Genomic DNA, 25,571 nt, shown 5'->3' on the forward strand with positions numbered 1-25,571 from the left:
AGTAGGCAGAGAGGCAAGCAGAGAAAGAGGGGGAAGCACGCCCCCTGCTCAGCAGAGAGCCAGATGGGGGGGGCTCCATGCGAAGTGAGATCATGACCTGAGCCAAAGGCAGAGGCTTTAACCCACTGAGCCACCCAGGCTCCCCTCAAATAATCTTTAAAAAGTAAATATCAAAGCGATGGAGCCAGAACAGAACCCAACACTGTCACCCAATAAAGGCACATAACACATGTGTTAACCACAGGTTTTATTGAGGATTTTTTCAATTTTACAAAGGAAAAAGGTTTGGCTTACCCGCAGCCCACGCCAAGCAGGGTTGCCGGGTCACAGCTGTCCAGTCATGGTTCAGAAGTTCTGGCCCCGAGCACCTCCTCGGTACTCGCACCTGCACGGACAGGTCCAGCCAGGAATGGGTAACAATACATGCTAAGTGCATCTTGTCAGGTAGGAACCAAACGCAAACCCTAACAGTAAAAGGGGGAAAGGTAGCAAGGAATTATACACTCTGAAGAATATAAGTAATATCCTTGAATCTACAGCAATTGGAAATAAAATGTTTACAAAGTAGTGAGCAGTCTGAACATTATGTGGAAGGTTTTATGTCTGCTACCTGAACTGTGAAGTAGTCAACAGTATTGTGGCAAAACAACCTCTTTTGGTTCAGAATTCTTAAAAATCACTGCCCAATTTTTCGTGATCTTCCTAAGATAATCAATGGCCCAATTAAATGTGTTATTTAAAAAATTTTTGAGAGCAAGTGAGCAATGGCAAGGAGGAGGGTTAGAGGGAGAAGGGGACTCTCTGCTGAGCAAGGTGCCGGACGTGGCGCTCGATCCCAGGACCCGGGGATCATGACCTGGACAAAGGCAGACCCTTAGCCAACTGAGCCTCACAGATGCCCCGGTGGCCCAACTAAATTTTAAGCAAAATAAAAACAAAACAAAAAAAAACCCTTGGAGGGACGCCTGTGTGGCTCAGTGGTTTAAGCCGCTGCCTTCAGCTCAGGTCATGATCCCAGCATCCTGGGATCGAGTCCCACATCGGGCTCCTTGCTCAGCAGGGAGCCTGCTTCTCCCTCTGCCTCTGCCTGCCACTCTATCTGCTTGTGCTCACTCTCCCTCTCTCTCTCTCTCTGACAAATAAATAAATAAAATCTTTAAAAAAAAAAAAAAAACAAAAAAAAAAACCCTTGGACTCTAGGAATTTGCAGGTCTGCAACAGCTAACACCTGGTAACTCGAGAGTCCTCATGTTTCTGTTTACCATCATGGAGCACAGGATTAGGTAGTGAGACTTTATAGTGTGTATAGCTAAAAGCAGAAATCTACTGGTATTTTATTTTATTTTTTTAAAGATTTTATTTATTTATTTGACAGAGAGAGATCACAAGTAGACGGAGAGGCAGGCAGAGAGAGAGAGAGGGAAGCAGGCTCCCTGCTGAGCTGAGAGCCCCATGTGGGACTCGATCCCAGGACCCTGAGACCATGACCTGAGCCAAAGGCAGCGGCTCAACCCACTGAGCCACCCAGGCGCCCCTCTACTGGTATTTTAAAATAAAAAAATCATTTCAGTCATTTACAGTGTGACTTGGTCAAATTCTCCAAGAATGTAGTAAATACTTAGCTGAAATGACCTCTGCATTATTTCCTGAAAAATAATCAAAATCTTTGAGTAAGGAGAATCAACAAGACTCTTGGTCTCCGGTGTTAGAACCCATTTCTAACACTGCTTGACGGCAACTATGACCGGGCATGCCCATCACATTTATAAAGATTAGCAGGACTGCACACCTGCACCTTATCTCTGCCTTCCTAAAAGATGGACAGAAAGCGCTCAGAAAAGGCGGGAGGGACTGTGAGCCACAGCCATGTAAACAATTTCTGTTCCCCATGATTTTGAACGGGTCCTGTTTCTCCAGCCAAAGCCCTGAGCTGAAGAAATCCCAAGAATGAAGACCTAGCATATGTTTAGGATCTGTAAAATGCCTCCAGGTATATGAAATTTGAAATTACAGGCAGGGAGTTCTCAGAAAGCACATGAATATAGTTAATGTTGTAATTAAGTCAATGTTCTGAAGATAAGCGGATACTTAGCACTGCTATGTTCTTAAGCCAAGAACATGAAAGGCCCCAAAGGCTTTGGAACCAACTGTGCTTTGAGGCCCTAATGTCCAAACGCTGAACTACTCCTCTGTATCGATCTAGCAGGGCAAGAAGCAGAGCTCCGAACACTTCAGGAAGAATCAACCTTCATCCACGACAAATAGCAAAATCCTATTAAACCTTGAAATTCTGAGTTCTGTTCAGAACACTTAAAAAAAAAAAAAAGGCTTCTATCAGTATCTAATAGAAAAAAATCTCTCTTAGCATTTTATCATTTTAGAGAAGAGTCGGTTGAGTACTTTTTGTGCAAATGGCTCACAAAAGAACCAAACTCACCTGCAACAGAGACCTGGCTTCTTTGGAAGATCAGACAGGACCTGCTGTCAGGCCCGAGGGCCTCCACTGCGGAGAGCGAAGTTCATGTTGCCTGCACCTGCTAACTTCGTAAACCGGGACCTTAAAATTCTTTGTAACTTTCATTATGTGGCATTCTCTTTTCCTTGTTATAGTACAAATTAAGAACGTCTTACTATATTCTTAGGTTACAGTGAATAAAGTACAAGACAAAACCCCAATGTTAATAAAACCAGTATCAAATATCAGATTTTGCTTTTAAATACTCCTCCAGGTGCCGACTGAAGGCGGCCGGGCGGTGTTCGCGGCCTGCTCACACCCACCGGGCGTCAGCCCAGGCGTCCGCAGCTGCATCAGGTAGGTGGGGAAGCAGATCCCAACTACAGATGTTCATCTGGGAGTAAGGTATTTGGCCACTAATTCTAAAGCAATTCTACATTTAACAGATCAATGTTACGCATCTTACTCTCCATTTCCAAGAATCTAAACTATGGTCCAGATATATCTCAAAGAAATGAACAGAGTGCTTGCTACTTCAATCTTAAAAAAATAATTCCCAGTCAGCTCTCTTGGTGGAAGGATTAAGGCTTAGTGGCCAACAAGTATTCTGACTGTGAGAGTCTCATATAACTGGTTCCACTGCGATAGATTTTATGGGTCCCAAGGGAGGAATGACATTTCCCCTGAATTATACCACATTCTCCAGACCGATTCTCACTGGTTTCGTGAGACAGATGTCACAGATACAGTTAACAGGTTAAAAAAACAGAACAAAACAAAACAAGTGATGCTGTTTTACTTCAATTTTAAGAAAAAACTTCATTAGGAAGTACGTGTTTAACCTTTAAATGTAGAATGATTGTGCAAATTAGATTTCAGCTCAAAGAACAATATCACAATTCAGATCAAACTCCTAGAAACACTGAAAACAAAGCCCATGTACAGTAAGAAAGACATTCTGTGAAATTTGCATTTATCCATTAGCCATAGTTTTGATGATTATATTGATTCGATGATTTATATCCCCAAACCAGACGACATGGTTTGTCACAGGAGTTTTCTGTGGTACTCCTGGGCAGAGGAGGTGGCCTGAGTGTCTACCTTTGCACTGCCGGAACTGTGACCTCCAAGCATTCAAATGGTTTATGACAATGGCAGAATATAGAAAATCTGGATTGTTCCAAAATATCCAGTGATAGGGACACCACAGTCACAGTAACCGCAACTAAGAGAGCTCTCCCTATACTCCTTCTACCACTAAGGAGCTGTGACTCCTTTTCCTTTCTTAGCATCTCGTTCAGGACAGGGAGGGGGACGGAGATGAATCGCCACTGCTGGAGATGCCATCAGTGGCCAAGGGTCAAAACTGCGGAGATAATTTTGCTTCCTGCCCTTTCCCGAGAAGTCTGGGACAAAGTGAGCTGTTGTGCCACCACACCGATGACTTAGGGATCCCTCAAATGGAAGACTGATTTCTAATGACATGGGACAGTGACCCTAGGCGAGGCCTGTGCTGAAGAGCTCCGCGTGCCGGAAGATGCTACCATGAACAGAGGTGGGAGCAACAGGTCGGCAAAGAGGGGCGAACAGCTGGAGTCGTGTCAGTGTGCCAGGCACACATTTCACTCGCACTCAAGTTTCCTGATTCACGTCTTTCCCCAAATCCCTTCTCTTCAGTCCTGCTGCTGAGCCAGGGCCCACGGCAGGAGTGGTAGGACGTTTAGCAGAAAAGGTGGGAAGGGCTTTACCCCCCATATAAAATACCTTTGCTTAAAAACACTTATATACCCAGTGATTAGCGCTTAAGAGGTGAAAATAATTAACTACTCAGTAGTTCAATTCTACGAATTATCCAAGGTCATGGCCTACTGGGGTCAGCAGCACTACAGATGGAAGTCACGCTGTATCTCTTAAAGCTCTTTCTGGGGCTTGACAGGCCTCTTGCCGTGTTAAGTGCACTTCAAACACATCTGGTTTTTTTTTTTTCATTTAATCTCTGAAATCTGTTCATTTTCTTCTTCATTTATCAAAAGAGGAAAGGGCTCAATTTATCATTTGCTCTACAGCTCTCCGAGTTTGGTAAAGATTCCAAGCAGATTTGCATGACAAGTGTTAAGGTGTGTTGAGTCCAGCTGCTTCCTGGAGTGAGTGGAACTTGTCCCCACGACCCTTCAGAGCTTGGACTGCAGTGGCTTCAGGTACTTGTAGTAAGACTCATGGACCTGCAGGGAAGGGCGAGAACAGTAGCAGTGAGGAGGGGCTGCAGCGTAAACCAGCACACTTTCACCCGAGAAGGTTGAGAGACACGTACTGAGCTATCCACGGATACAGTGATTTGCTGTCTTGCATTTGTCTCACCACAGTTCCCAGAGGAGATGCAGGGGAGGGGAGTGTTCAAGTGAAACACAATGGCCAGGAGACTAGTCACTGAGGTGTGACAAAGGGTACATGGGGGTTGTATGACAGTATTCCATTTTTGTATATGTTTGAACGTGTCCAATAATTTTTTTTAAAGATTTTATTTATTTGGTAGAGAGAGACAGCGAGAGAAGGAACACAAGCAGGGGGAATGGGAGAGGGAGAAGCAGGCTTCCCACCAAGCAGAAAGCCCGATGCGGGATTTGATTCTAGGACCCTGGGACCATGACCTGAGCCGAAAGCAGACACACAACAACTGAGCCACCCAGGAGCCCCTGTCCAACAGTTATTAAACAGTCAAGGAAAGACCTGTGACCTATAGGAACAACCCAGTTCCCTTCTGAATCTGTTCCTCAAAAAAGGGACTGTCCAAAGAGGCCACAGGAGCTTCCAGAACTTTCACAGAGGACTCACCTCTGAGGTCTTTCCTGCCATAATATTTAAATGGAGAATTTCAAAAGGTGAAAAGACACTGTTTTTTGTACCTCTGATTTGTTCAGTGGGGATTTCTTGGCCCACTCAAACAAATTTTCATACACGTTCCCATCGTAACGGCCAAGCACAGAGCCGAGTGTCACATCCTGAAAATCAAACGCGTCCACCAGAGCAACAGCGTCTGGGCGAATTGCAGTCAGCAACTCCTTTATGCGCTGATTTACTTGGGTAATTTGAGACTCTGTCATGATGCTTCCCTAGAAAAGATAAAATAAGCAAACAAACAAAGATACACATATAAAGATAGACATTCACAGACGTGCACACACACAACTATAGAGTAGACCACAGTGACTTTTCTACCAAAAAAAAAAAAGACTTAAATTCAGAAAATACTCACCTGAAGAAAATCCCCTGCCTTCTGACTGATTCCATAGAGACAATACAAGAGACATAAATTCCTTAAGACAGCGTGGACAGATTTATCTTGAATTTTGAGGAGTTTTTCTGAGAAGAGCTTAACTGCCACATAGTGGCAATGTGCCTAGATAAAAAGAAAACGCCAGAGAGCCTTTGGAAAAGATTCAGCACACAGCAACGAGGGTTTCCGCACTAAGAAAATGGGCTGGGGGGAAGGGGATGTTATGAAGGCTGGAGAGGGAGAGAGGGAAAAAGAGAGACAGGGAGAGGGAGAGCTACCACTGACCTCGCTGGCTTGAACAAGGTCCACGGAGGTTAGGTTCCATGCTACCTCCTTGCTTTCTCTCTGAATTGCTTCATTTTGAAGGTTTTTTGCAGCAATTTCTACCAATCTGTTAAGAAATGAGAGAAAACTGGAGCTTGCAGGAAATGCTGGGCAGGACTCGGGCTTCCCGCTCTTCCGTCAGGCCCCAGCCCCCAGAGGCCCCCGGCGGCCGACCCTAGCTCCCGGGGCAGGTGGAGGTGCTAACCTGGCTGCACGAAGCTTGTACGCTTCCGTCAGGCTGTCAGGGCTGTCGATGTCCACCACAGTCGGCCACACCGCCACCTGCCGCGGCTGGATGCGCTGAGTGGGCAGGTCATTCAGGTACGACACCATGCCGCCCACCAGCTTCCCTGAGTGCACTTGGTCGTAACTTTTCATCAGGAACCTAGAAACCACCAAGACACGTGCTCTCAGTACCTACACTTCTCGGCAGAGAGACACTCTTGCAACGACTTTAAGTAATGCGACAGGTGTCTTGTACTTGCTCGGCTGCCCACAGGATAACACCGGCGGGTGAGATGGAGGCAAAACCACCTTTCTCAGGAACAAATGTAACGTGAAGCGCAAACATGGGAACAGGAACTGACGAAGAAGACTCAAACATTCTTAGTTATTTGAGAGACAGAGAGAGAGAGAGAGAGGCAGAGAGAGACAGAGAGAGAGCACACGCGCGCAGGCAGAGGCAACAGGCAGAGGGAGAGGGAGCGAGAATCCCAAGCAGACTCCACACTGGGTGCGGAGCCTGGCACCAGGCTCAATCCCAGGACCCGGAGACCACGACCTGGGCCGAAACCAAGCGTTGGACACTTAACGGACAGAGCCGCGCGCGTGCCCCTCTAACGCGGTAACAACAGCTAAGCACAGAGCGGGTTCTCACCTCGCTGTCTGCAGCATCATGACGGTGTTCTCGCCCTCAAAGGTGCAGGTGGGGGTAAAAGTGACGTAGATATTCGGAAGGCCGCTGCAGTGAGAGTAGCCGTGCCCACCGCACGCCATCCGACAGGCTTCGATAGCGGCATTCGTTGTCCAGGAGGTGAAAGCCTTCAGGCCAGCGACGAGGGCATGGAGCTGAGGGGAAAGCGAGGCTGTCAGGGAGCGGGGGGGCGCCTCCGGTCCGAGCCGCCCCAGGAAGCCCTCCCTTCCTCACCGGACAGTGCTGGCCACGCGCTCCATCCCTTGGCACGCGTGCAAACTGGAGCACGGCCGTCTCAATGGCCTGAATTTGTATTGTTTCCCACACTCCCTTCCACAATGTTCCACTTGGCAAAAAAGTTACCACTCATGTTCCTTTGATTAATAAACGACCACCATGGTATAGTGCTTCTGAAACTTAAAAACAAAACCCACATATCTTCTTATTTGATTCACTTTCAATGAAAAAAGTGGCTGTATCTTTTGAGAACATGTGGATTCTTCTCAAGAAAGCCCTCCATGTAGTTTTCCCTGGACGTTATCCAACCAGCGAGTATCAAACAGAAGGGAGCCCACAAGTGAATGAGAAAACACATACCTCGGGCAGTTCACTCAGATCCCCTTGGCCAATACCCTCATTAATCCGATGGTAGGTCTCCTTCACGTATGCGCCCACAAACTGGAAGGCATAGGCAGTGGCCAGGAGTGGGAAGAGTTTATACTGCTGGGTCTGAAAATCCAAAATCTGTGGTTCTGGTTCACTAAAGGACACAGAAGAAACAAAAGTAAACATTGACACAGAACTTAATATGCACCAGATTCGGGTCTACACACTTCGACATACTGAATAACATTCTCCCCATTCCACCAAGGGGAAAACAAGAGGTTAAGAACCTGTCTGAGGTCACACAGCCAGTATGGGGCGGATCCTCTCTCAACTGAAATCTAGGTTATCTGGCTACAGAAAACCATGTTCTCAACTACCTTGTTGAACTGCCTAGGCAGATAAAATTTTCCAGCTGTGAAGTTCATATCCATCCTCGTCTTTGCAGTATGACGAAGGAAACTATCGCACGGCAACATTCAAAAATCAAAGTTAACTTCCCAGAAGGAAAGCAATGATAAAGAAGTCTAACACACTAGATGGCTGAATAAACTATTTTAACCACAATTCTGGAAAAGACCCAATGCACGGAGTTAACTATCTGACATCTAAGAAGGTCAGCTCTTACCGATTTCGTTATTCCTTCAATAGGAGTTAAAAAGGTCATCAGGGAGTCGGGCTCAAGTGAAAGGCAGTAAGACTACACTATGGCTATGAACACAATCGGAGTCCCATTCATGCCATTCTCACCATTCAGGACTTTCAAACTGCCTTTAGTGTTCTAAACATTTCATTTTTTTGATTAAAGATTTTATTATTTATTTGAGAGAGAGCGAGAGAGCGTGAACATGTGCACACACAAGCAGGGGAAAAGGGAGAAGCAGGTTCCACGCTGAGCAGAGAGCCCAACATGCGGCTCTATCCCACAGTCTGGGATCTTGACCTGAGCTGAAGGCTGACACTTAGCCAACTGAGCCACCCAGGCACCTCTAAACATTTCATTTATAGAGTTCAAGTAATAGGACTGATTTTCTTAGGTTAAAAATAATAAGGTGGCTACCCTCCTCTTTCTACTTCAGGAAAGGCAGTCTGGTTTCTAAGGAGCAGACCCAGCACACTGCCCCCTTGGCTGGTTTTGCATGGCCAACGCACAGTCTCGAGATCACATTTGGGGATTTTGATATTGGAATGGGGCCGAAGGGGGGGGCTCTTCAGCACTGAGCCCATCTCAGATGCCTCCCTTACCCTGGCTTGATTTCAGACTGGTGCCTCACAGCGCTATACCGGATGGCAATTGTGCAGGCCTTGGACAGGGACCGAGCGGCTACTCCCACGAGGAATGACCTCACAAACACCATGGTCCCGTAGGTCAGCTTGTTACTCACAGGCTTCACGTACGTGCCATCAGGCTTCACCTGGACAAAGAACGTGGGACTGATGCTTCCTTCCGTTAAACTCGAGTGGCAGTCTGTGCTCATGATTCTCAAAGGGCGGTCCCCAAAATGGCAGCATCTCCTGGGAACTTGCTAGAAACACAAAATCTCATCCCCAACCTGACCTACTGGACACAGCCCTCCAGGTGGTTCTAAAGCATGCTGAAGTAGGAGACCCACTGGTTTAACAAACTAGAATATGTTCTTCATACCTGCCAACTGCTTCTGATTTCACTCTCATTACGAAAAGCAGCACCAGAAGTAAAAACATGTTACTACTTTCTAAAAGAACAGACCCTTGCAACCCCGTGGTGACCGACAGCCACCGACCGAAAACCCATGTCGGACACCTCTGCTCCGCCAACATACCTGGGCGTACTTCATCAGCATGTTTTCTCTGGGAATACGGTAATTGTCCATCTTCAGGTAGCCGTTGTCCATCTCATCATAGCCAAATTTGGGCCCGATGTCTCCCACGGTAATACCTACCACAGATGAAAGGCAATCACAAGGTGTTCATGCTCCGCAATTCCAGGCTTGCCTGGCCTCTCTCGTTGTATTACACTTTTTGCAGAAGAACGTCATCAGTTTAGTCTCGCAACTCAACAGCAGACGAACGATTCTACCTGGCAAAGGCTTATGTGTCCCAATTTCACGAATGGGTACGATGAAGGCGTGTAACCCGTAGCACTTCCCCTTAGTGATGAGTTGGGCAAGAACTATTGCATGATTCGAGGTCTTTCCAACTGTAACATCAGAAAGAATAGGAGACAGAAGTGAGCAAACTTTCTTACACCTTTCAAAGGACAAAATAAAAGATGGGGGAAACCGTACGTAAAAACCAGCCTCCATCGATAAAGTGGACCCAAGAAGCTTCTGACAGCACCACACCCAGTTTTCAGAAGGAAATTCACTTAAGCTGATAGCTGTTAAAAAAATGTATCAAATTTTGGCAAAGCAATCCTTCATTCTATATATATAAAAGCTTTTATACTCACTTTACTGAGACATTATGCACCTGTAGTATTTGTAAGTTTAAGGCGTACAGCTTATTGATTCTCTAGTAATCCTTCATTAAAAAAAAAACTTTAGGGGCTGCCTGGGTGGCTCAGTGGGTTAAGCCTCTGCCTTCAGCTCAGGTTTGATCTCAGGGTCCTGGGATCGAGTCCCACATCGGGCTCTCTGCTAGGCAGTGAGCCTGCTTCCTCCTCTCTCTCTCTCTCTCTACTTGTGATCTCTCTCTGTCAAATAAATAAAATCTTTAAAAAAAAAAAAAAAACTTTACTAAAAAATTTAATTAAGAAGACTTTACTTTCTTTCCTACTTATCTCTCATTCGTTTACATGAAATTTTTTTTAGGATAACCATAAGAACATTAATTTATTTCCTTTTCCTCCCTTAATGAAGTGCTTTCCAAAACAGTGGCCACTAGCCACAAGTGGCTATTTATATTTAAATTACTTATAACCACACAAGGAATACGAAGCTGGTTTAAATGGTGACTAAGGAAACTGCTAATGATGGGAATGCTCAGAGGAAAACTTAAAAGAGAGTTAAGACAGCTGTCTTTCTGCGCCTGTAAGTGGAGGAAGGTCTACAACAGGCACCACAAGAGGCTGTTGACGGCTCTGAAGAGTCTGAGACTTCAGTATTTCCCGTATTCCAAAACGATACTCTCATATAAGCTAAACATTTGCATTTATAATTAATTATTAATTATAATTATTATAATTATTGTATAAATCTTGTAGTAACTCTTCAAAACACCCAATAAATGCTAAGAAATTCACATACGTCCACCAGGCCACCACTTGATGGAGGTCACAGTAGGGCTGTTGAGAATGAACTTCTGAGTTTCAGGGTCGTAAGTGGCTGTGGTTTCCAAGCCTCGGAGATGAGTTCCTAAGGAAATAAGTTACATTCACCTTGGCTAAAATATGGAAACAAACAAGCACAGGGTAAAATCTCTTGCCCCGTCCTTTCAGCTCTATTATCTCAGAGAACAACAAAATCTAAGGACAAGAAGACATTTGTAGATAAGCTACAAATGGTTAATAACCAAGATACATACTTCCCTATACTATTTTTTTTTTTTTTAAGTAAACCCAGTTGGGGCTTGAACTCATGACCCTGTGATCAAGAGTCACATGCTCTACCCACCGAGCCAGTGCCCCATAATCTCTATACTCAAACCCGGCAGTTCCTATCAAGGGAAAACAAATGTCAAACATGTTCTATCTGTGTACTTCAGTTAATGCACCTCTATTTAGATCAAAAGAAAATGTAAGGCAGTTTAGAATCTTATTTTCATAAGGTCCTAGGGTAGGAATGTAACAGGATAGGAACATAACTGCCTTTCTAAAAATAACATCTCTAAGTTTAAGCGTGCCAATTTCAACCCATGTACGCTGTCTACACACCAGTTCAACACTCTGAGCTTCTCTGTTTACGAAGACTAAGATAACCAGTGACAGAAAGAGACTCCAGCCAAAGTTCTCATAAATTAAAGACTTATTTTAGAGTGATTGCTAGAATGGAAAATAAGAACTTTAAAAAGATATAACCACCGTGGGGAAAAGAGACCTGGAACAGTGACTTTTTTTTTTTCTTTTTTGATTTCTAAAAGTCTGATAATAAGGTCTGAATGCACTCTGTGATATCCAATGTCAGGCCTTAACTTTGACCCTGGCTGGTTCACTACTGTCGGTAGGAAGAGCTCCCAGTCTCATGTTGACTGGAGATGGACAAAGATTCGTGCTTTAAATCCTAATACAAATGCGCCAAAATTCTTTGAAAACAGTTACAGAAAAATGTTCTAAGTGATACTTCCTCTAATAATACTATCCTGAAGCAAATGCTGAGAACCTTTTCCCTAACTGCTTAGGTAACTCCAGACCTCATTAAAAACTTAAACTTTGGAACATTTAGAAACTTCCAAGTTGAGGAACAGAAATGATCACTTCATGTGTGATCCACAACCTTCTCCAGTACATGTGAGAACCAAGGAACCAGAAACTTTCAGCAAAGAAGTTTTTGTAGGAAAAGAAGTAACAGAATAATAAAACAGATAATGACAAAATGTTTGCAAATGCACAATGGACTGGGTCTTGTGAGAATCCTGTAAATTACAACTTTGCAGCAAGAGCCAAATTAGCTATACAATTAAGATAAAGTTGCAGAGAAATGAACAAGTAGCAAATATACATTACATTTGTATAATGTATACATGTATACATTATACATGTATACAAATATACATCGGTTGTTGTGAAACCTCAAAGTCGGAAAAGAGAAGATGGAAGGAAATGAACAGCAAACAGACACACCAATTCAGACCAGATTAACAGGGACAGCCACTCCCTCCAAAACCAACTGCCTGGAAGTGAGGCTTCTCTTTTTTTTTTTTTCTGCCAATAATCTTTGGCCAAGCTGCCTTCAGAACATGACTGAATTTACTGAATCAAGGCACAAAAAAGATCAAGGTATAAAACGTTCACATTATGGTAATATAAGCCACTCATTTCCCTCAAGCAAGTCAGAGAGCACCTGCACTACTCATCTGTGCTTCTTCTGGAATCTGGGCACGCTCATTAAGGTGTCCGTAGGAAAGGTAATCAGACAGTGATGGAGAAAGATGGGTTCGGATGCTACATGCACCTAATTCTACACAACTCCAAGGAACTTGGAAAACCACTCAGTAAATAAATCCTGACTCATAATTCTTTTTTTTATTTTTTTCTGACTCATAATTCTTGACCCCCAGAGAGGAACCATGAAAAAGAATAATCAGCATAGTTCTGTGGTAACATAAGCTTTACTTTCCACTGACCAAAGCCATGTCTACGCCAAGACTCGCGTGTGCGGAAACCCTGGCCTCTGCAGGGAGATGAGGGCACGCGGGTGCGCCCTTGCTACCCGCGAGGGGCAGTCCACATACATACCTAAGCCTGCAGAGCCCCGCCCAGCCCCGAAGGTAGACTGAACGCATCGTACCATGGCCCATCTCTGTCTGGGCATAAGTGCCAATGATCTCCAAGTTCCAAGCGGGAATGAAGAAGCGTTCCTGCTGCTCTACGGTTGCCTGGTGGAGTAAAGTGGGCAAGAACATGCCCAAGTGGAGATCCAGAGGCTCAGGCCGCCCTCGGTGCACAAAACTTCGAAGCAACACCAAGGACGGGCATTTGAGAGAAGAGTCATCAGGTGTGAGAGAAACGGCAATGTGAACAGAGTGAGGGGAAGGAGAAAAAAAAACCTTCTGTAATTACGAATTAGTTGGGTGGACATCATCATGGGTGGGAGCGCTGCCCCTTTCTGTATGACTTTCATCAATTCTTGGCAAATTTCATTTTTCTTAAGTTGGCGAGAAGTTTATTCTTCCGCTGCTCGGCTCTGGCACAATCGGTCTTGGCGAGCACCATTCCGAAGCCTGTGCCGCAAAAATGTGTGAGGCAGGGAGAGGAACCCAGCCTTGCAATTAAAGCAAAGGCAATAAAAAATCTGAAGCGGTTGTATGGGATGGAGAATTTAAGTTGTACAATGATTTACTCTGATGAGGTGAGATGGGGGAACTGTTCTCTCAAACGGACAAGTGCTCCCCTAGACAAAAGGCTTTTCTAGAAGCAATTTCAATTGCTTCTAGGCTGGAATCCTTCGTGTGTGTCCATAAAACCACCAGCAAAGCCACATTCCTAACAACCAGCAAAGCCACATTCCTTATATAAATCTGTTTTTTTTTTTAATCTGGTTGTTTCATTCAGGTTCGTCACAAATATCCAGCCATGCCCTGTTGAAACAATTTAATGCAAAAATTGGCAGCGCTCCTCACCCAGTAATTAATATCAGAAATAAAGACATGTAATTTCTAGGAAAAGACCATAATAATTACAAATAACATATTCATGCATAACAAGCCAATTATATGGGAATTATCACTACTGATAATAAACACCTTAGTTTTAGTAACTCTGAATCCATTTATTTATTTATTTATTTACGACTGAGCCAGACAGGTGCCCATGAATCCACTTTCTTTCTTCTTCTTTCTTTTTTTTTTTTTTTAAGATTTTATTTATTTATTTGACAGAGATCACAACCAGGCAGAGAGGCAGGCAGAGAGAGAGAGGGAGAAGCAGGCTCCTTGCTGAGCAGAAAGTCTGATGTGAGGCTCGATCCCAGGACCGTGAGATCATGACCTGAGCCGAAGGCAGAGGCTTTAACCCACTAAGCCACCCAGGCGCCCCCTTAATCCACTTTCTAAAGTCATTCTTTTCCACTTAAAACTTGCAGATGCCTTAGACTTCTGTGTGAATTACTTTCTAGTAGGAAATAGATTGAAATGTCTTCATTATCTTGTCACATTACTGGAATCCCACTGAACTTCCAGATCTAGCTTAACCGACTCAATACTGCTCCTTATTATTCTCTTTAATTATCTTAGAAATTAGCCTATGCGACCTTTCAGTTTTAAAACCTCTCAAGTTTGGGGCGCCTGGGTGGCTCAGTGGGTTAAAGCCTCTGCCTTCAGCGCAGGTCATGATCCCAGGGTCCTGGGATCGAGCCCCACATGGGACTCTCTGCTCAGTGGGAAGCCTGCTTCCTCCTCTCTGTCTGCCTGCTTGTGATCTCTGTCAAATAAATAAAATCTTTTTAAAAAACCCAAAACCAAAAAACCCTCTCACTTTGTCCAGAAAGGAAGAAGGAAAATAACTGTGGAGCACTGGCTGCTCGCAAGAGGGCTGATCAGCTCTGTCTTTTTTTTTTTATCAGCTCTGTCTTCTGATTGCAATGGTTGCTTTGTTACCCAATCACAGAAAAATCAAAGGTTGTGTGACCCACTTTTTAAAAAAATTAGGCTGAGGGGAGGGAAGTGCTTTCAGATCAGGAAGATAATGGCAGAAGGAGGACAAGAATCCCACCACCTGATCACATCTTCTGGTTGTGGAAATTCTCGTACAAGTGCAGCCAGGACCCAGCACTATGCGGAGGACGCCAGAGACACCCGGGAGAGCCGGCCGCAGATCTGCGCTCTCTGCCAGTGGCAAAGGCAAGTCCCCGTAATACCTTAGCGCTGGTGGAAACTGCGGGGGAGGCCCAAGGAACTTCTCTGTACTACTTCTGCAACTTCCTATGGATTTATAAGCATTTCAAAATAAAGAGAAACAGTGGAAACCCTCCAGAAAAACAATCGCGTGATGAGAGAGTACTTTCCCTCACAAGGAGGAATGCCTTTGCCTCCAGGTTTTAAAAGAAAGAAAAGGAAGAAAAATCAGCATACACCTGGGACCTGATAGGAGGAAACTGGTGGAACCAGGACTGACCCCTGCGGCCTGGGACCTGCCACTTTCAGTGCTGAAAGCCTACTTGGCATTGCCAGAACCCAGAGCAATTCCTGGGGAGGGACGGGCCACTCTAAAGCAGTCCACCAGATCCACAGGAGGGGGTCTACATCAGTGTGCCGGATAACGGAAAAACCAATGGCAGTGCTACCACAAAACACACAGAATAGGGCAGGGGAAACTACTGTAATCAGAAACCGCTCTGACACTGAAGAACGTTTTTAGGAGAAAAAGATCTCTTGTGACCAGGGTAAGGATAATGCACAAGTGGATGAAATTTAGACATGTTACAAGGGGAAAGTGACCTGGATAGTTTTTTTGACTTAAATCAAGTATTTGTTGTAAAAAGTTGGTTATGCATGATAAAGATTATATATTATTTTTAAATCCTTTATTTTAAAATCACAGAGCTCCAACATTTTACTTTGATGAAGTGCTACCGTTAATCTTTTTAAAACTGTAACACTGAAAGGCCTTTCCAGTCTCTCCCTCTACATGACCTAGGGCTGGCAGCCAATGCTGAGGACAAAATGATTAGATTAATAATACATCAAAAAAGGAAGGACTTAGAATAGCATCTCTGTGGGCAGCATGATTATAATCCTAGGAATCAACAACAACAAAATACCACCGATAATAAATAAATTTAGAAAAGCTGTACGCTCTAAGGAAAAGAAAAAAATCACTGCATTCTTATCCATCAGGACGCTTTAAGCAGAAACCTCAGTAAAGAGAAACACAATTTACAAACACAACAAAATATTTAAAATCTGTTACATAACTTTGCTCAGGATATTAAAGATTTAACTAGGAAAAAAAAATCAATACCTAATAGGATGAATAAAAGAAGTTATACCTAACAGGAAAGAAATTGCTAATTCCTAGGTCAAAAAGTCAGTCCTTTATTATAATAAAGATAATACTTCCCAAGAAATACAAGGATTTAATGTAACACAGATTTGAAATTCCTGCAGAATGTAATTTAGAATTTAACAAATTAAGATTGGATTTTGCCTAGAAGAGTAAATATACAAGAACACCAAATATGAGGGTCTTAAAATATAACAGGAGGCTTATCCTATCAGATTTTTAAATATCTTGCAAAGCAACAACGAACCAATGTTTATGATGTTAGGAGAAAAACAAAGGGACTAATAAATATATGTTAAGGTTCCAGAAATAAACTGAAACTATTAATAAAACTCTAAGAAGAACTGGAAAGAACAACGGGGAAAATAACTACTAGCTAATAAACATAAAAACGGCAAGGGATTCATTCATCATTCTACACCATATACAAGTCAAAGCATTAAACATAAATCGAACAAAAAAACTGGAAGAAAATAAGAGAATAATTATCCAAGATATGAAGAAAAAAAATGTGTACCTATTCAGAGAAGGATGCATTCTATATGTAAGGCCAAAACATTTAACAAAACAGAAAGCAAAAGAAAAAATAATTGAAGCATCCAACATAATCATGTAAGATCGATGTACAGATTCTATCCAATCAACACACAAAGGAGAAAAACTCAGTTTATACACAGCAAATACAGACAGTAAGCCATCAAGTCCAGGCTCGCTGGCATTGGAAAATGAAAACTTTAACTCTTAGATGTGTATTAAAGTAGCAAAAAACATTAAAGCAACCACATTGATGGGGCTTCTGGAGACAGAGCACACTAATAATTCGCTAAATACACTATAAACCAGTTCTGTGTTTCCAGAAGTCTTAAGCTATGCAACAAAAGCTATTGAATGGTCCCTCCTTTCAATGCAGTAATTTACTTCTGAGAAAGTTATTCTGAAGGCATAACCCCAAAGGCCGTGGTTTTTGCAGAGTTTATATTGTTACAAACAATCATCGTGGGGAATTAGAAGAGCCTTCAGACCTAGGGAGCGAGGCACATGGGTTCCAACAGGGAAGAGACTCAGTGGGAAGGAAGAGGACAGGAGACAGAGAAGTGAAAATACGGGGGAGAAAGACTAGTGATGGGCACAACCACGTTCACTATTTCTCAAGTTCCAAAGGAAGAGAGTGCGTTAGTTCCTGAGTTCTGCACCAATCTGCAAGGAAGGTAACTGGGTATTGCAGAAGCTCTATTTTCTTGGATGACAACAGCAGAAAACAAAGGAAGGAGAATTGCCATAAGGTGGCCAAGAACTTGAAGTGACCACGTACCTGTGAAGACCAAGCGTACTACCTGCTTTGGGACCTGGAGAAATGCAGGGTCAGGAGGGTTCCTGCTGGGCCATGCTCCACAGACCGTCCCTTCGGCACCAGAACCCCCGGGGAGAGGGCGCACCCCTGAGCCCAGACCTCTGCCCTGGAGTAAGAAGGCTCACGGCCCCCCAGGCCAAGCGGGTGTCGCAGTTTGTGGGCCTCTACTGACAGGCGAGTATTTACAGGAGGGACGAGAGAAAGCAGGTGATGGAGATGTCGTGCAGGGGACTGAATTTTAAGACTCTTCAGGATCCTGGAAGGCGCTGGAGCAGGGCTGTCTCCTCAATCCCAGCAGCATCCTAGAGCTGAGAGAATCCCACCTTGAAGGCAGAGCCAATTCCGTGACGCCTGAGGTAACCACTGTTGGCCGGTCAACATTCTGGTCTTCAGATCGAACCGTCCACCCTCCACCTGCACGAGTCGCTCTATTTACAGTCTCTCTGATGTCCAAGGACTGATTGTTCTACACAAGGCCGCGCTGTCACAGGATGCGAATTCACCAACAGACTGACCGGTGCCCCCGGGGAAAAGGACAGGGTGGGCGAAGCCCAACAAACCCCAATGTGAACGGACAAGGCCCCAGCGGGAAACAAGACCTAATGTCACAACTCTGTTCTTGAAAATGCAAGCGATTAACACAAAGTTGGTTCAAGTACAAGGAATTACCCGAAAGAGAGAAGCAATAAGGGAAAGAAAACTCACAAACAATGCCAACTCACCCAGAACAACATAAGACCTCAGACCAATTTCTGGGCTCCTCAGACCAGAAACTTAAAGTCCTCCTCTCTTCCTCTCCTTCAAAATTTAGGGCAAATATGTATTTATAACATACTTTATAGAAGCGGAAGGGTTAGACCAGAGAGACACACATATCAAACCCATTTAGCCTCAGAAAAATTTAGATCTTTATGCTCCCTATGAATAGCGTGGGCTATAAGTCAAAGAAATTCCACAAGGATGCATACTTATACAAAAGAAGGGTTGTGTACCACAAAGCTATTTCAAGATTACAAAACACACACACACACACACACACACACACACACTCCCCCCCTTTCCCCCCCAGCCCCCAGCCCCTATCCCCCAGACAGGAAGACCTGGATGATGCCACATTCCTTCCCTTAGGAAACTTTTCTTCAGGCTGCCTATTTCAGTATGGGCTATCCTGAAGCCGAAGTGCGGGGTGTTCGGGCAGGGTGTTTGTAAGACAACATCACAACCAGAATCTGCAGTTCTCATGGGGATTATGATAAAGTACATTTCCTTAAACCATTTCACCAAACCCAAAAGCACCAAATCAAACACAAAAATGAAGTTTTCATGCTATTTGCGTCTCCTCCTCTCCTTATTTACATAATGGTGGCCTTATGATAAATTAAGGAATGACACTAGGCAGCTCAAATCTGAAACCCCCAAACCTCCCAATGGCCTTGTCTGTGAAAACGAATCTTTTTCTCCTTCAGACCAAACACAAACTTTTTGAAAGGAGCTGGCCGTTTATAAACAATCTTTTTTTTTAAGTGGACACCACGCCCAGCATGGAGTCCAATGTGGGGCTCTAACTCATGACTCTGAGATTAAGACCTCAGTTGGATGCTTAACCGACTGAGCCACCCAGGTGCCCCATTATTATGAACAATTTAACCAAGAATGACTGGCAATCCAAAGTCCAGAAATATGTAAAGAAAAAAAGTATAAAAAAAGACTGCTGTAACCAAATGAAAAGAATCATGCACTTTTTTCCAACCTGCTTTCTAAGCCTGCTAGTGGGCAGTGAAAGAAAGAGTAAGACACTTAAATGCTCTAATCCTCTGTCCCCCTTAAAGTCCACATTTTTGGCTTCATGAAAGCAGAGAGGCGACCTTCAGATTTTGCTAAGGCATTAACACTCCCAAGAATTTCCAACAAAGTCTCTCTTTATAATTAGACGCCAACGCAATTTTGCCGCATTTTCAATCTCATCTTTCTAAACTGCTCAACAGCCGTTAAAATGGGGTATACGCAGCAAGGGTAAAAAGACTTTCAGAAATAACAACGAAGGGTGTTTCAGGCTCGAGTCTTGGACCAGTTTATGGGGAAATGATCTATGAGAAAATGAGAAGCTGAATTTTAAGGCTTAACAACTGAAAGACAAAATCCCCAAAGTGTCGCAGCAGGAAAAACCAAACATCAGGAGTCATTTATCAGTTTAAGTCCTGAGGTGGGTTACCCACTGACCCTCAAATGTGGACTAACCATGGCCCATTTCCGTCTGGGCGTAGGTGCCAATTATCTGGAGTCCTTGGGATGAATGCAGCCATTTCTCCTGCTGAGCAGTGGTGCCCTGATTCAGCAAGGTAGGAATAAACATGGAGAAATTGAGGCCCACAGGTTCCACAAAATTGACCAAATGTATTCTACAGGAGAGAAAAGAAAAGGATCTCAGCCTTACTCCAGAAACTGCATTCTACCACACATTTTTGCCAGACAACTATGGCCTTCAGCATTGAGGCTGGGAAAATTTCAACCATTCTCTTAAGAAATTAAATGTAAAATTTACCATTTTCCCACCTAAAAGGCCAAATCCAGTGCTATCCACCCCTTCCCCACCCAAGTCGTTTCACAGCCGGAATTCTTTAATTCTACACTTCAGCCAGGAAGCAAATTCTACCTCAGGTTTTAGCCTAAGAATCCCTTCTGGTTTTTTTGGTTTTGTTGGTGTTATCTGTTGGTTTTATCGTATTCTCTGGAGTGGGTGTGTTTGCTTTATTTTCAAGTTTTACTTGTCTTGAAAATCAAAAGGAACTCCATGGAATATTTATTTGTAGAGCTAGTAACAACAGCTGCTGAAGAAGAGGTTAATCTTTCCCTAGGTAACACCAAAGCAAACATCCAGGATAGTAAATACACATTTCAGGGCCAAACCACAGATCTCTAAAGGTCTTCAGAGTTTGCAGGTGGGTAAACAGAAATGGGAGAGTGTCACACATTTATCTCTCATGGTGTCTGATGTTTACTCCAGATTAAGGGAACTCCAATCACACTGAAATTCTGTCTCCAACTATTTTCTCATAAAACACAATCTTGAAATAGTCAAAATACAAACCACCTACACCAGTCAGCCTTGGCTACATTGTGAAAGGTCTTACTGGGGTCTACTTTGTTCTATTTCAATAAAGAGCTCAAAGTACAAGTAAGGAGCACCTAACCGATCCTCATGACTGCTAAAGGAATGAATACGAAGCAGTGTCACCAGTTTATCGTGGTCTGTCCAGTGAGCAAGGCCTGAATTTAAAAAAAGGAGGCGGAAGGCTGCCAATTCACTTTGAGGCTTGAAGATCACCTTTTAGGGGTGCTGGGGACAGACTGAAACACCTAAGGAATGCTTGCATCCAAGGAATATCAAAAACGCCTTTTTAACCTGGAGGTTCCATAATGTTTACATCAATACTGAATGTCAATTTAAAGTGACTGGAGGGGGGGGGCGCCTGGGGGGCTCAGTGGGTTAAGCTTCGGCCTTCGGCTCAGGTCATGATCCCGGGGTCCTGGGATCGAGCCCCGCATCAGGCTCTCTGCTCAGCGGGGGGCCTGCCTCCCCCCCCCCCCCCCCCCTCCCTGCCTACTTGTGATCTCTCTCTGTCAAATAAATAAATAAAAATCTTTATTAAAAAAAAAAAATAAAGTGACTGGAGGGAGGGTGTGAACAGAAGTGAGTCAGCTTCCAAGTGACTTGAGTCAACAGGAGCTGGCGGCTGCTGGAGAGTGGAGAAGCAGTGCCCGCCACACCGAAGTGGGAGTTCAAAGCCTGATGGGGTAGATAAATGCGGACGTCATTCTCTCAAAGGAAAGAGCCCCACAGCATTCCCTAACAATTACATTTTACTAAAAGAGGAAACGAACTTACAAGAGTTTCTGAGGAAGAGAAACAGTTGTTTAGGTGCCAAAAATGGGGGCAACATAAGACACTCCTATTCCCCGGAAGGGAAGGGAGGCTGTGGGGTTGGTTATGTGAAATCATGATACCAACACAATATAATTCTAAGAAATTCAGGGGAAAAACACAAAACAAAAACTGTTGAATGTTTATGTTAATAAACATACTGAGATTCTTTTTTGAGGATACTTGAAAATCAACTCATGAACAAAATATCAGTGCTCGTTTTTAAAATTATGTTTAATCACTCCTGAAGATGCTTTTCAAGGAATCGGCTTTAAAAACCTAAGGAGGGGGTCGCCTGGGTGGCTCAGTTGTTAAGCGTCTGCCTTTAGCTCAGGTCATGATCCTGCGGTCCTGCGGTCCTGGGATCGAGCCCCTGGGGTCTCTGCTTGGCGGGAAGCCTGCTTCTGCTCTCCCACTACCCCTGCTTGTGTTCCCTCTCTAGCCATCTCTCTATCAAACAAATAAATAAGTCTTAAAAAGAGAAAAATTAAGAAATGAAAAACCTAAGGAGGATAACAGAAACCATGGCTGATCTTCATTAGAATTTTAAATTACTTTAGTTTTCTTTTCATAGGAAACAGGATAATTAAAAGACAAAATTGTGGGAAAGGAGATTAGGAAAACAATTTTTACATTCCCCAAACAGCAAGGTTTTTTTCACCAAGGCCTGGAGAGAACAATTCTTCTACTGCTCAAGTTGAGAAATCTCAAAAGTATCTTACTAATTTTCCATCAATTTCAAGATATTCCCATAGATGGGGGCACCTGGGTGGCTCAGAGGGTTAAAGCCTCTGCCTTCAGCTCAGGTCATGATCCGAGGGTCCTGGGATCAAGCCCCGCATGGGGCTCTCTGCTCAGCAGGGAGCCTGCTTCCTCCTTTCTCTGCCTGCCTCTCTGCCTACTTGTGATCTCTCTGTCAAATAAATAAATAAAATCTTAAAAAAAATATTCCCATATATGAATTTTGAAATATGAAAAATAATCGTAAAGAAACCAGTAAATGCTTAGGGTGCCTGGGTGGCTCAGTCATTAAGCATCTGCCTTTGGCTCAGGTATGATCCCAGAGTCCTGGGATTGAGCCCCACGTCAGGACCCCTGCTCACTCAGCAGGGGAGTCGGCTTCTCCCTTTCCCACGACCCCTGCTTGTGGTCCCTCTCTCACCGTGTCTCTCTCCATCAAATAAATAAATAAAATCTTAAAAAAGAAAGAAAGAAAGAAAGAAACCAGTAAATGTTCAAAATCCCTTGAAAGAGAAATACTACTATATTTCATCAGTTCTGGCAATACAGCACCAACGGAGCATTTACAAAATCAGGCGCATCTCACAAACAACAGGAGGTCATAGTTAATTGACTTTTTCTTTCTCAGTGGTACATGAAACTTGGGTGTGAGCTACAGTCAATGGTGGGCTTGGATTCAATAGCATTTAGTAACTGCCAAGACTAATTTTCAATCCCCTTCTTTCACATAAGTTGATCTCCCTGTCCTATCCTAGAAATACTGGAAGGATGTCAAAAGGTGTCTTAAACTTTGTACTCTAGAGCCACTTGGCTCTCTTGGGCTCTGGTCATACAAGATCCTGGTGTCCTGGAATCAAGCCAGGCCTGGAGCCTGCTTCTCCCTCTCCCTCTATCTGCTGCTTCCCCTACTTCTGCTCTCTCTGTGTCAAATAAGTAAGTAAAATCTTTAAAGAAACAAAACAAAAAAATCCTTTGTACCCTATAATCCCCAAACAGCAAGTTCTGTATCATAAAAAATGACAGGCAAAATAACCGAGTCATGTCATCTGCTGTTTTAAGCCACATAAAGGCATAGGCTCTGTTTCCTTGTTACTTCACTCCACTCTGCTTACACACTACGAACCAACACTGACTACGGTATCTCATCAATTCTGAAACGCACTGCATCGACCACTTAGAAGTAAAACAGAACAAATCTCTTTTTTGGGGGTTGCTTAAAAAAGGGTAAAATCTTACATTTTTGAAGTTTACCTAAAACCCAACTCAGGTGAGTCAGAAACATAATCTTCCAGGAGGCACTCTACCTCAATATCTCCACAGTGAGTTACAAACTTCAAAAGCAAAAAAGGACATTTGAAATTTGATAAATAACTTTGATTCTGACTTCTGAAAATAAGTAAATCCTAATTTTATGACTAAAAAGGAGAGGAATTCTCAGTCCTAAGGGCTACAGTAAATGATTCCATTCCCCCAAACACTAAACGGGTTAGACTGAAAAAATTAGATACTAAATGTCTGAGAGGCAGTAGAATAAAGAAGAAATTTCCATCACTGTATAATGGCAAAACTTGTAATATGTTCCCTTTTTCTTGGCTCTTGAATACACACCATTTGTATCATTTAATCTTTATTGATGAAAATAATGGACTTCTAAAATGCTAAAAGCTCCCCAAAAAAGGAAGTGCCCAGGAATGAATGACAAGTCTAAGACCGCACAGAGGTCAAAGAAATCTTGTACTCGGTTCTGTAATTAGTGCTCACTGGGATAAAGGAAAAAAAAAAGTGCTTTACTTCTAATTAAGAAACATAACACAACAAAAAACAGATGGTCTGGAAAAAAAAAAGTACTGCTCTTTCCAGCATTAGTACCAAGGCATGGTTTTAGGAGGTCTCCTATGCCATTTAAGTAACACAAGCCATTTAGATAACACGGCCACCAAATTCAAGAATGCTAGGTTCTTTATATATTCGCTCTGAAGTTTGACTCGTGTTCTTCATCTACCCCACACGGACCCTCAGTCTAAACTCAAGCTTTATACGCTCATACTGAAATGCAATCTGTTATTGCTCCAAAACACTGTTTGATCTTCCAACCAAAAATCGAACTCCGCCTCTGAATTTAGCAAACCTTCTTGCTACAAATAGCAAAGGCAGGGACGCCTGGGTGGCTCAGCTGGTTGGACGACTGCCTTCGGCTCAGGTCATGATCCCGGGCTGCTGGGATCGAGTCCCACGTCGGGCTCCCAGCTCCATGGGGAGTCTGCTTCTCCCTCTGACCTTCTCCTCGCTCATGCTCTCTCTCACTGTCTCTCTCTCAAATAAATAAATAAAATCTTTAAAAACAAAAAAAAAAAAACAAAAAAAAAAAACAAAGAGCAAAGGCATTTTGCAATTTAAATCACTCCGCACGGGGATGTCTGGGCCAAAGGAAGTGGTACTGATTCCTGGGAACGGAGACGACAGCCTCTCCATTCCCGATCAGCATTCTACCAACGTCATCCCTTTAAAAGGCTTCAACACAGAAGCCAACCCCGGTTTTCGCCCACATCACTTGCAGGTGGGGTGCAAATACGCAGGCTGAGCCGTCCGACGTCGAGCACGATGAAAAAGGACACCGCGGGCTGCGCGTTTAAATGAAGGTTTGCGCTCGGGCACTTAATCGGGGCGAAGGCATACCTACTTTTTAAACCACATGATCTCCTTGGGGTCCGCGATGCCGAACTCCCGCATCTTCTTCACCATGTTGGCACTCTTCCTAACGGCCACCTCGTAGCGCTGGCTGCGGGTGAGGAAATTCAAGTCCTCGTGCTGGAAGTCCGGGTCATTCAGAATCAGGTTCTCTGGAAGAGGGCGAGAAGGCATCAAGAGGAAGACCGAGAGGCAGGGCTCCGCGACGCCTCCTGGAATCCCTGCGGGTTTTCCGAGCGCGGGCAGGTGGGCCGACACCCCTCAACCCGCAACAGGCCGGCCCCGGGGGTGGGGGTCCCGGCTCCCCCAAAGCTGAGGCCGGCGCAGCGGCCCACGCTCCACAGCGCCCCCCGACTCCTCCTCGAGCGAGTGTGGGGCCGCGCCCGGGGAAGGAGGGAGGCCTGGCCCGCCGCCCTCACCGATCTCTCGGCGGCGCCGGGTGTTCTCGGGGCTGCCGTCCAGGACGTGCGTGAGCAGCTCCGGGTTGAAGCTGGCGGCTTCCCGCTCCCTGCGAAGATCTTGGTTCATGGTGGCGACACGCAATGGCGGTGGCGGCAGAGGTCGAAGAGGTGGCGGCGGCGGCGGCGGCGACGGGTATCAGCAGCTGCAGCGTGGGCCCGGCCCTAAGAGCGCCCCAGGACCGGCGAGGCCCCGCCCCGGCC

General features: G+C 44.3%; 1 protein-coding gene across 3 annotated transcripts; it reads right to left on the reverse strand.

Moving 5' to 3' along the window:
• Nucleotides 1-3,235: 3,235 nt before the first annotated feature.
• On the reverse strand, nucleotides 3,236-25,566 carry LOC111160339 (acyl-CoA oxidase 1). 3 transcript variants are annotated; one of them, XM_022523380.1, is made up of 14 exons: nucleotides 25,329-25,566; nucleotides 24,902-25,061; nucleotides 12,996-13,156; nucleotides 10,797-10,904; nucleotides 9,629-9,748; nucleotides 9,372-9,487; nucleotides 8,815-8,984; nucleotides 7,564-7,726; nucleotides 6,931-7,121; nucleotides 6,259-6,438; nucleotides 6,015-6,120; nucleotides 5,709-5,852; nucleotides 5,359-5,565; nucleotides 3,236-4,677 (listed from the first exon to the last, which is right to left on the reverse strand). In XM_022523380.1, the coding sequence occupies exons 1-14, from the start codon at nucleotides 25,435-25,437 to the stop codon at nucleotides 4,627-4,629; spliced, it is 1,986 nt and encodes a 661-aa protein (XP_022379088.1). In that variant the 5' UTR covers nucleotides 25,438-25,566; the 3' UTR covers nucleotides 3,236-4,626. The 3 variants fall into 3 exon arrangements, with proteins under 3 accessions (XP_022379088.1, XP_022379089.1, XP_022379090.1); XM_022523381.1 differs by lacking the exon at nucleotides 12,996-13,156 and adding an exon at nucleotides 19,797-19,957; XM_022523382.1 differs by lacking the exon at nucleotides 25,329-25,566 and adding an exon at nucleotides 19,797-19,884 and having other exon boundaries at nucleotides 24,902-24,947.
• Nucleotides 25,567-25,571: the final 5 nt, after the last annotated feature.

The sequence above is a fragment of the Enhydra lutris genome, unplaced genomic scaffold (genome assembly GCF_002288905.1).
Source record: "Enhydra lutris kenyoni isolate GAN:26980312 unplaced genomic scaffold, ASM228890v2 scaffoldscaffold75, whole genome shotgun sequence".
Lineage (NCBI taxonomy): Eukaryota > Metazoa > Chordata > Mammalia > Carnivora > Mustelidae > Enhydra > Enhydra lutris.

What these genes read in the sequence shown, in the direction of transcription:
- LOC111160339 (XM_022523380.1), bottom strand. Translation starts at nt 25,437, where the DNA reads ATGAACCAAGATCTTCGCAGGGAGCGGGAAGCCGCCAGCTTCAACCCG. An exon ending in ATGATGCTGCAGACAGCGAG is followed by an intron (nt 6,439 to 6,930) that starts GTGAGAACCCGC and finishes GGTGGTTTCTAG; the next exon opens with GTTCCTGATGAAAAGTTACG. An exon ending in ACCTTGTTCAAGCCAGCGAG is followed by an intron (nt 5,853 to 6,014) that starts GTCAGTGGTAGC and finishes CTTTTTATCTAG; the next exon opens with GCACATTGCCACTATGTGGC.